The sequence below is a fragment of the Spermophilus citellus genome (assembly GCF_964194105.1).
Source record: "Spermophilus citellus genome assembly, chromosome: 2".
NCBI classification, from domain to species: domain Eukaryota; kingdom Metazoa; phylum Chordata; class Mammalia; order Rodentia; family Sciuridae; genus Spermophilus; species Spermophilus citellus.
Window position 1 is genome coordinate 8972194 of NC_138183.1, and position 17239 is coordinate 8989432.

The 17239-nt window shown below is 56.0% G+C and overlaps 1 protein-coding gene across 4 annotated transcripts in view; it reads right to left on the reverse strand.

Moving 5' to 3' along the window:
* Positions 1-8624: 8624 nt before the first annotated feature.
* Positions 8625-17239, reverse strand: part of MVB12B (multivesicular body subunit 12B) — a 178240-nt gene continuing 169625 nt past the window's right edge. The window contains exon 10 of one of the 4 annotated variants that reach the window (XM_081267108.1): positions 8625-10547. In XM_081267108.1, coding sequence (XP_081123234.1) covers positions 10032-10547 — 516 coding nt within the window. In that variant the 3' untranslated portion in view covers positions 8625-10031. Of the gene's footprint in view, positions 10548-12050; positions 15755-17239 lie in introns of those variants that run through there. The other 3 variants (XM_081267110.1, XM_081267109.1, XM_081267111.1) reach the window with 3 other exon arrangements.

Here is a 17239-nt window from a genome sequence, read left to right on the forward strand (position 1 = left end):
GATGAACAAGCTCCCAAGTATATTATTAAATGAAAAAAAGCAAGCTACAAGCAATGTACCTGTTTGGCTCCATGTGTGTTTTTTAAATGCAAACATACGTACATTGCTGGGATAAACCTCTGTTGTTTGGAAGGAGACGTGAGAAATTGTCCAAGCTGGCTGCCTTGGGGACCTGAAGAGGGGACTGAGCAAAGAGTGACAGCAAGGATGACTGTTTTACAGCCTTTGTGCCTTCTGAATTTCACGTGTATGGTAGGTATCAAGTCGCCATTTAAAAGAAAGATCCAAATGTCAGTGGAAAGCCCTCATCAGGAGCGAAGAACTTCTCAGGCCCTGTGGCCCCAGAAGTGGGCTTCAAGGCACTTCATCTCTCGGAGCCTCAGTTTTTTCATCTGCCAAGTGGGGGTAATGATGGCTTCTACGTCCTAGAGTGGAACTGGAAGTTTCCTTGAGACAAGAATGAGAAAGCTCGGCCCCGTGGCCCAGAGAAGTCAGTAAATGTTGCGTGTGATCATAAACGACAAATCATCTCACACACACATGTGAGTCCTTCTACTGACTTGCTTGGCACTTGGGTTTTCTTGGAAGAGACATTAAAAATAGCTGCGTGTGTTCAGAGTCCAGAGCTGAGACTGCTGAGTGTTATGTCTGTTTGGGGGACCCTTTGGGGGCAGTGGCGACGGCTCACGCTAAATTTACAGGGTGGGTCTGAGGCTTTTTTTTCTGAACTGGTAGATGGTCTTCCGCATCTCTGTGTACACAGGCAGGTGAACTAATAGAATTAAGCTTATTGGTTTAATTCCTCTGGGCCCCCTTGGCGAGGGGAGAGCAGCTGGATGAATATTTTAATTAAGCTCTGACACCCAGAAGTCAAAGTCCCCGAGTGGTCCCATTGGGCCATGTCTCGCAGTTTGGGGTTTAATCAAGTGCGGCCTCAGAGTTCAAATTTCTTCCTGGACAGAAATATGTCATTAGGCGTCCAAGATTTCCACTGGAAAAAAAAATACAACTTGACTGCATTCTCTCTAGAGAATGACACGGTGATTCGATTAGCCCTTGTTCCTTGACATCGTGCCCACTTTATTAACTTCTGCTTTGCTTTTAAGCAGGCAACTACTGTTTCACTTCCCTGAAGAAGCTCATAATATTATAATTCAAGTGTCAGGACAGATTAGGTTAAACGAACTGTGTAATTCCCGAAGGAAAACAAACTTCAAAACGGACGTGGTTAGCCTTGTAACATGTCATGGGTTGCATTAGCGTGGTGCGGGCCATTCCGTCACCTAATGTGCTAAAGTTGGCTCAGATGTCCCCCCCGCTCTGCAAGGTGAGAAATTACTTAGCTAACAAAACATTTAGTTTTCCCCTCTTTGCATTCTTTCTTTATGAGATCCTGAAAGTGACATTTTCACCAAAAAATCTCTGCGCTTATTTGTGAAAAATGTATATTAAAACCAAAACCCATCAAATGGAAAGAAATCACAGATGGTTTTATTCACAAGCAGTAGAATTAATGGCCTCTCTTCTCTTTATAAATATTAGAAGCAGATGAGTTCATTACGATTTCACCCTAATAAAGAAAACCTGCTTGATTTTGACAAGACATCGACTTATCTAATATATCTACTAAATAACAAAGCTACTTCCCGCCGGTAAAACACGGCCCGAAATCACCGAAATCACCGATGTTACCTGGGCGGCTTCTAAATTAATGAAAAACACTCCAATCCCCAATTCTGCAAGAGAAAGGGCGGGTGGGGTGGGAGGAGATGGAATCCAAGGGATTTTTGAAAATGTGACTGATTTTGCAAAGAGAGGGTTTTGAAATGTTTACTTTGTGGTGGTTTGAAATTTTTACTTCTTTCAACAAAGCGGGCCGAGAAGTGAAACCATCTGAGGGGGCTTTTCAAAAGCGCGATTCAGCAGAAGCTGGAAGCAGAGGCTCTTTATCTGGGCGATCTGCGCACAGCTCTGGGCTGCCCGGGGGCCGCGTCCAGCTCCGCCCGCGAGCCGCGCCCCCGGCTTCAAAGCGCAGTCTGCGGAGCGTCCTGGGAGGGAATCGGACACCTCGCTCCAGGGTCCCTCGGGCCGGCTCCTTATCCCCGGCGTGGCCGCCTGATGTGGTCATCTCGTTAGTCCCGGGAAGCCCGGGGTATTTCTGTTTGTGCCGCTTTCAGCACTTGGGAAGCCAGACGTGGGAGGCTTCCCGAGAAAGTGCCAAAGATGCTTAGTCTCCCCGGGCCGCAGCAGCCGGGGCGCAGCCTATCCATCATGGCAGAGGCCTCGGGCAGAAACCAGCAAGAATGTCCTACTCGGGGTGGGGCGAGGGACAAAATTGAGGGGCGCAGGGGGCCTCTGGCCCGGGACCTTCTTGGCTTGGCTCCCATGGAGAGCCAGGGCTCCGCAGTCTGGGAGCACCGGGGACAGCCTGGACCAGGCAGGCCACTATCTTAAGAAGAAAGGCGACCGCTGCTGGTGTCCACATGTGCGGCTCAGGGCTCTCCACCTAGACCTCAGCCCCAGGGCAACCGCTCAGGGCTCTCCACCCAGCCCCAGTGCAACCGGGGGCTGCAGAGAGCAGACACCTGCGGGAAGGTGTCTCTGCCAGGAAGGGGAGGGGCCAGTTCTCCCCACCTGGTGCTGGGATTCAACCCAGGCTTCAGCGCAAAGCAGGTGCTTCACCCCGAGCTACACCCTCAGCCCAGAAATACTGTTCCTGAGTAGCTTCTTAAGGCGCAGGAGTCCCAGTACCTCCAAGTTGTCCCAGAAACTGCATCTTTCTGGCTGTCCTGTGCTCTCTGCCTCCAGGCCAGGGGCTGTGAGTTCTCTGACAGCCCAGGTAGAGTTCTGAGATCATCAGAGCACCTCCTTTGTGTCTCTGTTCCATAAGTAACAAACTTCTGGGGAGATTTTTGGGGAAGCAACAAGTTTGAGCCAAGACCCCATGATTGGAATTCTCCAATAAATCCCTCCCAGCTGAGCCCTGAGGGTCTGTAGCTGCTTCAGCAGGAACGGCAGGGGGGTGATGGCAAACTTCAAACAGGACCTGGGGTTGTGGGGGTGGAGGGGGATTGTCTGAGAAAGGAGGCTGTGGATCAAGGACTCAGAGTTAATTAAAGAGGCTGCGTGGTTGCACCCATAAACTCCAACCTTCTCATACTGAAGTGCCAGCAGCCAGCTCTTTGCAAGGATGCCCTCTCGCTTGGGGGTGAACCTGGAGCTGGGGCAGGAGATGGAACCACCAGTCAGGGTGGACATTTGTTTGGCCCTCTGGAAAGCCCCAGCACGGACCTTCTGCTCTGTTGACAGCCCCACTGAATACTGAGGGTCTCCTGACTCCCAGGCACGGGCCTAGGCACTCCGCCTGGGTGCTATGGGCACCATCTGCCATTTCTCAACCAGAGAGGACCCCTGAGGACCAAGCACACTGTGGTGTAGGAGAATCAGGGTTGAGACCCACATCCTCCCACTCATGCCAGGTTGGAGATGGGGTGGGGACCAGCGAAGGACAGTTAACGTGGCTTCCATGCGGCTGTCACCTCAGCCCTGCCCCCTCGCACTGTCCGTGACATTCAATCAGGTGCTGGTGATGTCTGGGCCAGCAGCGTAGGGGCAGGGCCTCCCCAGCTTCCCGCGACAAATGGTTCTCATTTGAAAGGGAGGTTATAAAAACACATGCCCAAAGACACTGTCAGGGAACTGAGGATTAATCTCATTTCAGTCAAAGACCATTCCAAATATTTTTCTGGGGGGGGGGGAGTGGGGGTGGGCAGCAGCCCTGGCTGGGAAGGAAGTCAGGGTTCCTGGGGTGCCCCTCGGGTTGGCTGTTGGGAGGCACATTGTGGTGCAGGCTGGTGGGGTCAGGGGTCACTTTGTACCTGGCCAGGCTGACTCTGACCAAGCATGGCGCTTTGCTGCATAAGCCCTAGGCTGGCTTCGCCGGAGGCCTCGGCTCTGGCGTGTACACGCACACTGCGTCCGACGTCTTGGCTGTGTCTCAGGGTGGTGTAAGCTGCCAAGAGGAAGGGAAGGGTTAGACTCCTGGGACAGTCTCATTTTTATGGATGGTGTCAAAATCGGGGTGTTTTTGCTGAGTCTCTCAACCAGAAAGGACCCTGAGGAGCAGCTTGGGGAGGATGCTGTCGCCACGCCCTCTGCCCAGACACCCGTGGGCCACACAGCAAGTCACCTATTCAAGCCAGGGAGTGGGAAGTACCTGCTCTGCACTGAGCTAGCAGCTCCCAACATGGGGGGGCCTGGGTCCCTTGTGACTCTGGGCTCCAGGGCACAGGCTGGGGCTGTGGACAGGGTCTCTGCCTGAGCTTTCCCAAGAGTATCATAAAATGACCCTGTAAGGGCTTTCATTAGCCCATTTTACAGCTGGGGTAACCGAGGCTGGGGGTGCAGCTGGCTGGCCTGAGGCCTGGAAGCCGAGCTACATTTCCTTAACCTGCTCAACAACTTTGAAGTAGGGACCAGTGACCTCCAGGGTTTGTGGATGTAGAAGTTGTGGCTCAGTAATGTGACAAGTCCAAGCCCCCAGACAAGGGAGGGTGGAGCTGGGGTCTGTGGTCCCAAGGGGCTGGGCCCCGCCTGTCCTTCCTCAGGGGCCCTGGTCAAAGCTGGCTGCTCCCCTACAAGCAGTGGGACCCCCGAGAGGCAAGGAGGGGACTTAGCTGTGGGCTGGCCTCCTTCCAAACACACTTCGGCAGCACATGAAGCCGAAGGATTTATTTTCCAACTGTCGGAGGAGGAGCTTCACTTTCTTTGTGAGGGTGGGAGGGTCCCCATGGTGTGTGAGGGTGGGGCTGTTCCTGCGGGACACAGCCAGAACTGGGGCTGGCGACATGCACCTTGACCAGGTGCCAAACCAGCGGCCTGAAGGTGGGGTCTCTTGCAGTCCTGAAACTCTAAGGAGGAGGTAAGAGCACCGCCCTCGCTTTACCGCCCAGGAAGTGCCGCAGACCCCCACCCCGCCCTCACCCACACTGCAAAAAACAGAAACGGAAAAAACAGGACTCAAAAGGGGGGTTTGCCCACTGCAAGGTGCCTCTTACCTGGGACCTGCGAGGGGTTGTCGTGGACCTGGCAGGGATCACCGTAGGGAGCCTCCAGTGGGGTGGGGTGCCAGGGACCCCGCCCTGCAGCTCTGACCAAGCCCACATCACCCCAGGACCCCACAGGAAGCTCTGGTAGGTGAGGTGAGGGGGCAGCTTAGCAGAAGCAAATGCAAACAGGGAGCTCTGGTCCCCTCTGTAAAAATCCAGCAGGGGGTCTGGAGGGAGAACCTGTGTGACAGAGTCACACAGTCTGGACAGGCCGGGGGTGGGCCAGGGCCACCTGACCTTGGACCGTTGGTCTCCCTGCCCTCAGTGGAGGGGTTCCTGCGGCCTCCCTCTGGGTTCCCCATCCCAGCCCCGTCCTGCACCCTGGGCCAAGCATGTGGTAGTGGTCTGATCTCTAGTCCCCCTCCTGAAGGGTGGCTAGCTGCTGTTACCCCAGAGCCCCAGGGTCACATCAGGGGAAGTGGCAGACCTAAGGTAGGCCTGCCTGACCTCATGAGCCATGCCTCCAGGACAGGACACCTCCGTGCAGGTGGAAGGCTGTGTGAGGCATAGTGCCAGAGTTGTGGGTGCCCAGGTTGGGTGCCTTGAGCTACCCTTGGGTGGTGGTGTGCTTCTGAGCACTCTCTGGAGCCTCAGTTTCCTCATCTGCTAAATGGGGGAATCCCTCTCTGCAGGACTGTGGTGGTAACACACACAGGGAGCCACAGTGGCCCCCTAAGTGTCTGCTAATGCTGAGTGGAACATCTGTCTTCGTCACCCTCACTGGGAGCATCCTTCATCCCAGGCCCACCCCTAGAGCCCAGGACCCACCTTGTCTCCTCTAGGAAGCTCCCTCACCTATTTTCTGGGAGGTAGTAGCAGAAATAAGAGCCATTTTAAAAGGGGTTGGGAGGATGGGCAAAGATTTTTTTTTTTAAATATTTATTTTTCAGTTTTCGGTGGACACAACATCTTTGTTGGTATGTGGTGCTGAGGATCGAACTCGGGCCGCACGCATGCCAGGTGAGCGCGCTACCGCTTGAGCCACATCCCCAGCCCCGGGCAAAGATTTTTAAGACATTAACCATGAAGGAAAAGGTAGAAATGGAATCACATTTATTTTCCTAACTTTTATTCATTAAAAGGTACACCCTTACGAGGGTAAAAGGCAGTCCACAGGGTGGGAGAAGATATTGGCACATATGTATGGTGAGAGACTTTCTTGGAGAGTCCATATATAAAGAATATGAGCCAGATCTGACAGTGTGTACCTGTAGCCCTAGCTACCGGGGAGGCCAACGCAGGAGGATTGCTTGGGCCTAGGAGTTTGAGGCCAGCCTGGGCAACATAGTGAGACCCTGTCTTAAACAAAACAAGAGGAATAAAGTAAGGAAAAGAAAAATGGGCAGAAGACTTACCAAATCTTCAATGAAGACACAAGGGACCAGTAAACGTATGTCCATGGACTGAGCCTCATCAGTCAAGAGGGAGATGCAAATTTCAACTGAAGTGAAATACAACTTCACACCTATTACCACTGCCAATTTAAAAAAAAAACTGCAAAATGTCTAGTTTTGTTCAGGATGTGGGGCAACAGGTATGATTACACATAGCTGGTATAAGGGTCAATAGTTATAACCACATTAGAAATTGGTACAGCCACTTTAGGAGAATATTTGGAGATGTTTACTGACTCTGAAGCTTTGTCTCCTCTGTGTCCCAGCAAGGCCACTCCTGGGTATGCACTCAGCGTCCATGTGCACACACATCCACCAAACAAGGCAGTTTCACCAGCCCACTTACCATCATCTACATGTTTTGGGATCAGTAGCACAATGCTTTAAAATGTTTTATTTTTAAATTTTGGAACAGTTTTAGGTTTATAGAAAATTTCACTTTTCCAAAGAATCCATATTACCTTCCCTATTTGTAGCATTTTACAGTACCACTTGTTTTTAAAGTATCACTTGTTTTTATTAGTTTTGCAGTGTCTATGTCTAAAAATGAATCCCTCTTTGCCCTATTTCCTTTTAAAAGTGTCTAATGTAGACTTTCATTATTCCATAAACATCTTAGAATTTTTGAATAACATTGTGAAATTCTGCCTGAAGTCTTGCATGAATTTCTTTAAAAATTTGTGATTTTATTTATTTTATTTTTGCTCGAATTTGGATTTCAGTTGCAAATATTAGTTGGAAAAGAACTGGCATCTTCATATTTAATCCAATGAACAAATATTTAGCAAGGGGCTATTTAGTATCAAACACTGCTCTATTCACAGTGTACACACCAACAACAAAGGTTCTCACCCCTTCGGAACTTATAATAACCTAGTGGAAAGAGGTCTTAGAAAAGAGAAATATAGTATATCTTTCTGTTAATTTAGATATTTTTTGTCTTTTGAGTGTTCAAAATTTTCATAAAAGTCTTGCCTTTCCTGATTCCTAGATACTTCAGGGCTATTTAAAAGGTTCTCTTATTTTCTATTTGGTTGTTGTTCATATAGAGAAATACTATTCATTTCTGGGAGTTGCTTTTCTATCTAGCAACCTTGCCTAACTAACTCTATCATTCTAATAGTTGGTTCCATTTGATTCTCTGCATACATGATTGTGTAACTTGCTGAGCGTGGTGGCTTTGTCTCTTCTTTTTCAATCCATATACTTTCTTTTTCTTGTCTTATATCATTGGCTTGGACCTGCAATGCAATTTAATGGAATGGTGGTAGTAGCATCCTTGACTTGTCCCTTCCTGAAGATGGTGCTAATAGATATTTTGGTATGGTATTTACCAAAAGCAGTCTCTGCACTAGTTGAGGTGACTGTGGCAGCCTTCTCATTAGTGGGGTGAATTGCGTGGGTGGACCCTCCAGTGCTGAATATTCTTGCATTCTTAGAATGATCTCTACTCAGTCTAAATGCATAAATTTTATATATACTGCTAAATTCAGTTAGATAATATTTTATTAAGGATTTTTATCCCCATGTTTATAAGAAAAACAGGCCTTGAATTTTTTGGTTCCTGTGAATTGTCTCTATCAGGTTTGGGATCAACTTCTCTCTTGAGATGAGTTGGGCTGCTTTCCTCCTTTCCTTTGTTCTAGAATGGGTTGTATCAGAAGGGACTGTCCTTTTGGGGAGTCTGAGTAAGCTTGGCCATATGATTATTTGGTCCTGGGGATACTGTGAGGGAAAGGGAAGAAAACTCTGCTTTATTTAGATCTTTAATAGTTGTTCATTTTTCTTAATTTTGATGTTTTATATTTCCCCAAATGTTTAATGACATATTGTTACTAAGACTTTTTAGTTAACTGTTAGATCTAGTTATTTCTTATTTTTCTTTCTTGTTTTTTTCCTTCTCTTCCTTACTATTATTACATCTTTTTTCTTATTGTCAGAAGTTTGTCCATCTTTTAGTCTTTTCAAAGAAGAGCTTTCTGTGGCTGTAATAATACCAGAGATAAACAACTGAAAAGAGGAAAGGTTTATTTTGGCTCATGGTTTCAGTCCCTGTTCACTGGGCTCTGTTGCTCCGGGCCTGTAGGGAGGCAGCACAGGGGGGAGTGAGCATCCGGGCAGGTCTACTCGCCTCACGCCTCACGGTGGCTGGGAGGGGAAAAGAGGGAGAGGGAAGGGCCAGGGTCCCAGGATCACCTCAGGGGCATGCCCCAGTGACCTAACTGCCGCTCACTAGGCCCCACCTCTAAAGCCACCCCCCCAACAGTGCCACAGGCTGGTGACCAAGTCCTTAATTCGTGGGCTTTTGGGAGCATTTAAGATCCAAACCATAACACTGGGGAGCCTGCTGACGAATTTGGTGCTTCCTCTGAGCTGCCCATTGGTATTACCTGGGGACCTTGCAAACGGCGGAGTCCCCTGCAGAGTCTCTGAATTGCTCGGGATGTGGTTCTGAGCACAGGATGGAACAACCACTTGGACAGCTCCCATGACAGCTGAGGTAAGACCCCTGCGCCCCCCCTGAGCACAGGAGGGTGGAGGCTGGGTGTGCCTGGTGCTCCAACTTGTGCCCACCTCTGCCTGTGGCCCCCCACCCTCCACCCCATCAGAAGAGTCAGAGCCTTCCAAGACCTCTGCCCCAGCACCACCGTCCCAAGGGTTGTACCTCTGGGCGCCTCTCTGCCCCCAGGTGGGGGAGAGGGGAGGCGGGAGCTCAGGGCCAGTCCAGCTGCCTGGCGGGCTCTGCTGACACCTTGCCCGTGGCTGTTTTCTTACGCCCACTCGGGGCAAGGTGGGAGAGATGAGTGGGTAAGTCAGAAAACTGGGCCCCCATTTGTCGCTGGGGATCCCCCATCTCACTCGGGCCTGCTGCTGGCCCTGAGACCCAGCCCCTTGCAGTTTTAGTGTTGGGTCCCGTGTTCCAGTGGGCCTCTCCTCCCTTTGGCCTCTCCAGGGCTGGGCTCCAGGGACAGAACCAGCAACCCACGGCAGGTCACTTCCTGTCCCACCAGCACCACGGGGCTCTTTGACTTGGAGCCAGCCCCATGCTGGGAGCAGGCTGTCCCGCTAGGCCTCTCATCTCTCTGGGGCCACATCAGGGCTTGTCCAGGGAGGTGGGCTGGACACCACGGTCCTGTACCCCTGGCATCCTCCTTGGGCTCCTTTGGTAACTGAGCAGAGCTCCTCTGTCTGTCCCCCTCACTCCAAGGATTCATTCAGAGTATTTGCTGATCCTGTCATTTTTCTAGGCCTGCGCTGGCTGCTCTGAGTACTTCCGTAGGGAGCAGGACATGACACACGGGACCTCTTCCTCCAGGGGCACGGACTCTAGTGAGAGGATCCAGGGGCTACAATGTAGTGACACTGGTACCCTGTGCAGGGTGGCCTGGAGGAGAATCATCACCTTTGCCTCCAGGGGGTCAATCAGACATCACAGGAGGTGCAGGAACAGGGTCTTGAAGGCAGAACGAGGGGGGGGGCATCCTAGGTAGAGGGAAGAGCTTATGCCAAGGTGAGGAGGCAGCGAGAGTCAGGGTTTGAGGAATCCCAGGCAGCTCCGCAGGGGTGTGTACAGGGTGTCAGGCCCAGGAGGGAGGGGTCTGGACTTGGTTCTGAGGGCGAGGGGCATGAGAGAGTGAAAATGGGGGGTCTCTAGCTGGGTGTGGGTGGTATGGAGGTGGAGGAGGGGAAGATGGGAAGCGGGTAGCTCTCCTCTGCAGGGGAGGAAGGCTAAGGGCAGATGCTGCCATGTTGGGCCAACACTAAGGTCAGAGCAAAGCCAGAGAAACAGTGGCTGGGTTTGAAGACACCTGAGGATGAGAGCTGTCCAGCTGGAAGTGGGTGGTTCCATTGGCTCCAGGTGGTGGCCTGAGGGCTGCGGGGAGTGGCTGAGCTGTTCAGAGGAGGAAGAGCAGCTCGGGTTCCAGACAGGACGGGAGGTTTGGCTGTGGGTGCGGACGTGCTTACAGGGTCCCAGGTGGAGACCTCGTGGCAGGAGCACGGGGAGATGGGCAAGGACAGAGCTGAGCACTGTCAGAAATGTAGGCTGCACAGAGAGGGGACAGAAATGGGGTGGCTCAGGGAGGCCCAGGGTCCCAGCTGTGAGCCTGTGGCTTAGCTGGAGTGAGTGGCCAGAGAAGCAGGGGGAGAGCTGACGTAGACACTGGTGCAAGGAGGACAGGGTACCCGGAGGAGTAGGCCAGGCCAGGCTGCCCACTCCCCTGGGGCAGGAATGCCACCAGATTTGGTCACTGCTTCATGGCAGTGCTGGCACGAGGCCTGCACCTGAAGGTGCCTACACAGGACCTGGCTGCATGGACAATCAGGTGCCCTCGTCCCTTGCCATCCCAGGGCTGCTGCTGCAGGGTCCCGTCTCCTTGGAGCCCAGCCCCACTGCCCAGCCCACCCTCCTCTCTAGCAGATGGATCTGAACCTCTGGGACCTGTTCCAGGAGGCTTGCGTACATACCCTCATGCCACCACCAGGGCTGGAGCTTCCAGGGGCAGAAGGGGTGACCCGGCCCAGCTAACCTGTCACTCTGTTCTGGGCTCTGGATTGGGAATCACGAGACTGTGGCTTAGGGACAGATAAACATGGTGGCCATGTGCTTGTGGACCCTCTGATGCTGGTGTGCAGAGAGTGGGAGGGGAAGCCAGCAGATGTCCAGGCAGGTACAGGGCGAGGTGGAGGAACGGTGCGCCCGGGTCTGGACCCGAGGCTCAGCGCCATCCTGCTGTGGGTTCCGTGTGATCGATGCTTGGGGGCCGTCTGCTCACCCCACCCCCACCCAGGCTGGTGTGAGTGGGTTTTGCCTATGGGCCTGGTGCGCCTTCCTGTGCTTTGGCCAGTGTCTCCTGTGTCCAGGGCCCCCACTTCGATGTGCTTCCCTGGTGTCCCGGGCCCAGCATGTGGGAGGGATTTAGTGTGTCTGTGGACAGTGACAGAACCCTGGCACTCTTTGGGGACCCTTGCAGTGCCCAGGAGATGAGTGCTGAGCTCAGGTCGCCAGTTCTGGCTCCTTCCCACAGAGTCTGGCAAGAACAGAGCCTGCAGGCAGGGAAGGCCCTGGCTGGGACGTGGAGCCCAGAAATGCAAAGGTCACTGCTAAGGGAGGCAGAGATGTTGATAGTGAAACTTGAGCTGCTGGTGCTCACAGGGGGCTGTGGGTGCCCGCCAGGGCCAGCCTGGGGGGTGGCGTCCTGCAGGCAGATGAGCAGTGGGGACAGCCCTGACGGCATCGGGACCTGCATCCTCATGGCCAGGTGTGGTGTGCACCCCACAGACGGAAGGGCACCCTGCGTTCCTCGCCGGGGTGCAGCTCTCAGGGCCACCGAGGTTCTTCTGCTTCCCAGAGCACCCTGAGGGCTGCTGTGAGGAAGGTGGAGCCCCATACCCTCCTGAACCAGGTGGGGGGCAAGACGGCCTTCCTAGAAGGCTGAAGGCCAGGCAGTGGCCGTGTCCCAAGGAGCCCAGCAGGCCTGTAGGCAGGCTCAGGGCTGGTGCACGGGGCGGCCCTGAGAGACACTGACCTCTGGTGGCTGCAGATACAACAGCAGACGGGGAGAGGTTAAAACGAACGTTTATTTAACAAATTATATTAAGAACACAGACAACCACACAGTGAAACTTCCCTGGCCAAGTGCAGAGTTGCCTTGAATAAATATGCAGGAAGAGGGGCCTTCCTCAGGTCCTTGTCTGAGGCCAGTGGTCACACAGCAGCCACGCACCCTCCATTGCGGGGACAAAGCCCGGGCTCCTGGATGAGGGCTGCCGCTGTCCCAGGGGTCTGCACCCAGAGCAGGTGGAGGAAGCTGGGCTGACCTGAGGTTCCAGGCTGCTGGAGAGGGGGCCTCGTGCAGGGGCAAGAGCAAGTGGCCTGCCCCTCCTGCAGGGTCCGGGGTCAGGCAGACTGAATGGAACTCGACGGGCTCAGCTCCACGTGGCTTGGAGGCACGGGGGCTCCCTCGGCGGGGTTGTGCCTGCCTGGGTCTCAGAAGCTGCAGGCTGGGAGCCCCCGACATGGCAAGGGATGGAGCACTGCAACGGCAGCCTGGGGAGCCCTTGCATAGGGGTGGCCCGTGCTCAGCGTGTGACCAGCAGGGCCCAGTGGCAGCCAGGAAGTCACGGGAATGCAAACAGGGCCAGCCCAAGGCATGTGCTTATGAGAGGACATTGGTCCAGTGCACCTTGGAGCCAGAGCCTGTCTCTGCCACTTACCAGCCTGTGCCAGGGACAATCTGGGTTTCCCATCGGCAATAGGCAGCAAAGAACGTGAACTACTAGGTCTTGTTTTGGGGGAGGCTATGGGAGAAAGCGTCTGGACTGCCCAGCTGTGCCCAGCAGAGGGCTGCTCGGAACAGGTCAGCCCCGTCCCCCCATGGCCTTCTGAAGCACTCGGGGGCCACCGACCAGTGTCCGTGGTTTTTTCCTACAAAATGAGCTTGGTCACTGGAGACCACATGGCTCTGGCCATGGGGAAGGGCAGTGAAGGCTGTGATGTCTTCACTGAACTCGGGGTGGGGTGTGGCTGGCATCAGTTCTTGGATTTGGGGTAGAAAAAAAGGCCTCGTGATAAATTTGCAAGTGAACCTGGAGCAAGAGACACCTGCTCCTTGTCAACTTTGTGCCATTTGCTAGGTCTCAGAAGACGACTGAGTTTTCAGGGTGGAGGGCAGGGCTCGGGGATGCTGTGCTCTGGTTGGTCTTCTCAGGGGGGCAGGGTGCTGGGCAGGGACAGCAGCAGCCATGGGACATGCTGGGGGGACCCAAGGAAGAGGCCGTGGCCCTTCATATAGCCAAGGGCATCCTTGTCCCTCGCTTCCAGAAGAGGCCAGGGGTTGGTGGACAGAGCATTCCCCACCTAAGACTTGAGAGGCCCCTCAGCTCCTCACCCTGCCACAGTCCTGTGGTCCGCACGACGCCATCGGGGTGGGCGTACACACGCACAAGCTGTGACCCACATGCTTGCCCATCCTTGTCCACCTCTCAGAGGGCAGGAGCCCGGGTGGGGAGCAGCCTAATGTCTACCAACCTCAACTTGACCTCACCACTCATTAGCTCACGTCACAAGCTTCACAGTCAAGGTCATTATTAAACTGAGTCCATAATGCCATGGGGAGACCTCTCCTACCGGCCAGAGCCCACAGTGTGCCCTCTTCCTGGTGGCCCTGAGGGAGGGTAGCGGTGGGGGCTGTGGCTGCCCTCTCCCTTCCTCCTGCCACCCTCGGCTCTACCTTCTCCATCCCTGACCAGGGATCCTGCTGTCGCCCTGTGGCCTTCCAGGACTGTCAGCGCTGCGGAGACGCTGCCTTCTCCACTGTGTTGGAGGAGGACCCCGGTTACCTGCTGGGGACAGTCTCACGATCAGGGGGTGGAAAGAGGTCGAACAACAAAGTATACAAACCAAAACGAAGTGCAGAGTCGCCTCCTCCACCCTCCTGCGGCCCCCGGGGGCTTGCTCCTTTGTCCAGCCTCAAGCTGTGCTGGCCGCTTGGTTCTGGATAAACTACCATCAAAAAGCAGCAGCGGGCAGGTTGTTGGGGTGCCCAGGCCCTGGAGCACAGCTGGCTTGTTCTGTGGGTGCTGGCTCCACCCGCCAGCCCTCCTGTGAAGCACCGGCCCGCGAGGGGTCCTCCTGGGCCTGGCAGGGGCCAAGGGCCTTTCCCTGCCTTGTGCTGCCCAGAGGTGTGGGAGGGTCACCTCACAGGTGCCCTTAGGTCTTGGGAAGGGGCCAGGCAGCCACTTGCTGACACACAGAAATGAAGAGGGGCCAAGAGGAGGAGCTGCCGAGGAGGAGGCTGGTCCGCCGTGGGCGGCTGAGGCTCTGGGGGCCGAGGGGCGACGCAGGTGGTGAGGTATTTGGGGCCCCCCCCCCAGGCTCCTGGCCAGCCTGTCGACTCTCTGGTTCCTTTGGCCTGTGGACCGTCCCTGGAACTTCAGCTGGCGGGGCCTGTACTGGCCGAGGTCTGCTGTCCACAGCCCCCTCCATGGCGCCGCCTCCGAAGAGCAGCAAGCCCTCACGTCCAGAGCCCCCTCTGGGGACCCAAAGCAGTCAGACCCCGCGTCCTGTGGGCCTGGGGCAAAGAAGGCCCCTGGGCTGAAGTCCTGGGCCCCAGGGATGGTGCTGGCGGCTGTTCTCGGGGTGGACCTGTGGGGCCGAGCTTGGCACCTCCAGTGCCGGGGACGGAGGACGCTGGCTCTGGCTCAATCCAGGTCTGGGTCAGGGGCTTTCACGATGACCTGTCTCTGTCAGCAGATGCCAAGGAGACACAGCTGGGCTGAGAGCAGCCTGATGGCAGCGTGGCTGTGTCCTCCAGTGCTGGGCACCTCTCATGTCACTGCCTGTGGCGGCCTCGTGGGGCATGTCCTGTAGTCACTGGGTCAGGGCACTGGCCACGGCAGGTGGCGCTGTCAGTGGCTGGAGTGCCCCACAGTCAAGCCCTCTGGGGGGGGGGGGTAGGGCAAGCCGAGCTCGCAGGCAGGTGCCCGGTCACACTGTCCTCTCCCGGGAAAGTGAGTCCCCCTCTGTGCCAGTGGCAGGGCCTCTGGTGTCCAGTCATGCACTGGGCGAAGAGTCCACAACTGTCCACAGTGGAAGGGGCCCTCTGGTCTCCCCACCGGCGGTTTCTCAGGGCTGCTGTGAAGCGCTTGGTGTACCTGAGCCTGTAGGTGGGAGGGACATGCTCCCCCCAGCCCTGCATCTCAGGTGACAGTGAGCCCGGAGGGTCCTATATGAAGTGGCCAGCCCTGTGGCCTTCCGGGGGGGGGGGGGGAACGATGGCTTGTGGGATTCCTATGGTGGGTGACAGGAGAAAAGGAGCCAGTGTGCGTCACTGGGCGGCCAGAGGGACTGCCGGGCCCTCGGCGACGACTCCAGCTGGGGGAGGTGTTTGGCAGCACGACTGGTCATCACATGGACAGCTAGGAATGGCTGGTCACTACAGCACACACAGATTAGTCACAGTTGTGAACAATGTCCCCGGGAGGCTGGGGTCTCGTCAGGCGAGCCAATGACCGGAGGTCACCACTCAGCTGCCCAGGGTCTTGGGTGCTTGTGGGGTGGGAGGTGGAGGCAGGGCTGCGGGCAGGGCGGGGAGCGGCCCCCGCTGTCCCGTCAGTAGTCTGGGCACTGGGCAAGGCGTCTTCTCCCCGCGGAGGCCCCTCTCCTCAGGACTGAGGGGTCTGCTGACACCGGGTGGGGCTGGGCGGGAGTCTGGCCGCGGCGCTCTGCTCTGTGCGGAAGCTGTACTCGTACTGCAGGAAGAGGGCGGGCAGGGCACAGTCAGTCCCGGTGCACCCAGGGGCCCAGTGCTGCCCAGGCCAGGCAGGATGCCGGCCAGGCCAGTGCCCGCTGGCAGTGATGTGGGCAGGTGTGTGCGCGCCAGGGCTGTGGGTCTGAGCCGTACAGGTGTGAACACACCTGTCAGGCAATGGGCTTGGGTGGTGACAGGTGACAGCTTTCACAGTCCCTACCTGCCTCTGCCCCCGGGTTCTGATACCAATGGTAAACCCGTGTGAGCCACCCTGTGCCAGGCTGAGCACCAGCCTGCTGCCTGGAGGCTGCCCGGCTGTGGACCCCGCCCCTGCCTGGCTGTGCTGCCTGACCTCCAGGAGAAGGCGAGTACCGGGATGGGCACGGGCTCCTGCAGTTCACCCAGAGGCCAGGGATCTCAACACCCAAGTGAGGGGCGGGAGAGGAGCGCCCACCCTGACAGGTGGCATCCCGGATGCTGCAGGCTCAGGCTGGGTGGGGTTGTGGGGCAGCCTGGAGCTCGCTGGGCAGCTGTGCCCTCGCTCATGTGGGTTTGAGGAACCGGGGCCTGGGCTGGGCCAGTGGTCACCTACGTAAAAAGGTTCAGCTACAGAAAAGCTGTGACGAAGGGCTCCCCAGGTTACGGCAGAGCTGCCGTTGAACAGAGGGCAACCCAGGATGGCAGCGCCTCATGACCGGCAGGTGGGCCTGCAGGGAGAGGGCAGCAGGAGCCGCAGCACGCTGTCCGCATGCCCTGGCACACTGGCGAGCCGGCCTCCAGCCTGCTGACCCCACAGCGGGGAGGTGCAGTCACGGAGGATGCTGAGCTGAGGGCTGCAGGGTCCACCCGGCTACAGCCCACTGGAGAAGGGAGGGGACTGCTGCAGGGCTGCGCTGGGGCTGGGGCTCTGGAGCCTCGGAGCCGTGGGGGGCCTCAGGCAGGCCCTCCACTCCCAGGGATGCCTGAAGGTGTCAGGAGGCACAGTAGCTCGGGGCTCCTGTCCCTGGAAAGGAGCAAGCACTCACTGGATCCCTGCCTGCCCATCCCATCAGCGCCCAGGCCTCTTGCTTTCCTGGTTCCTGGCCAGCGCTCAGGTGCCCACCCTGTGTGGGGCTCACAGGCCGCTTGGGCAAGGGCTGGGCTAATGCTGCCACCTGGTGGCTGCTTAGGTACGCACACCGCAGCACACAGAGCTGTTCAGGTCAGCTGCACCCTGGCGTTGACCCTGTACTGGGTGCTGGGACCAGGCACAAGCCCCACAAAGCCCTTGTTCCCAGGGCTCACAGGGTGCCCAGGGAGGGACCCAGACACTCTCAACACAGCCCAGCATGAAGGCCACATCCAAGGGCAGCCACACAAGGATGGGGCCACAGGAGGAGTCAGGTGGCATTTCTCTGGAGCACAGCAGGGGTCTGACTGGGGAAGAGCATGATGGGAACCCAGACCTACTGAGTAGAGGGCCTGGGGAGGTGGGTCCACCAGGATG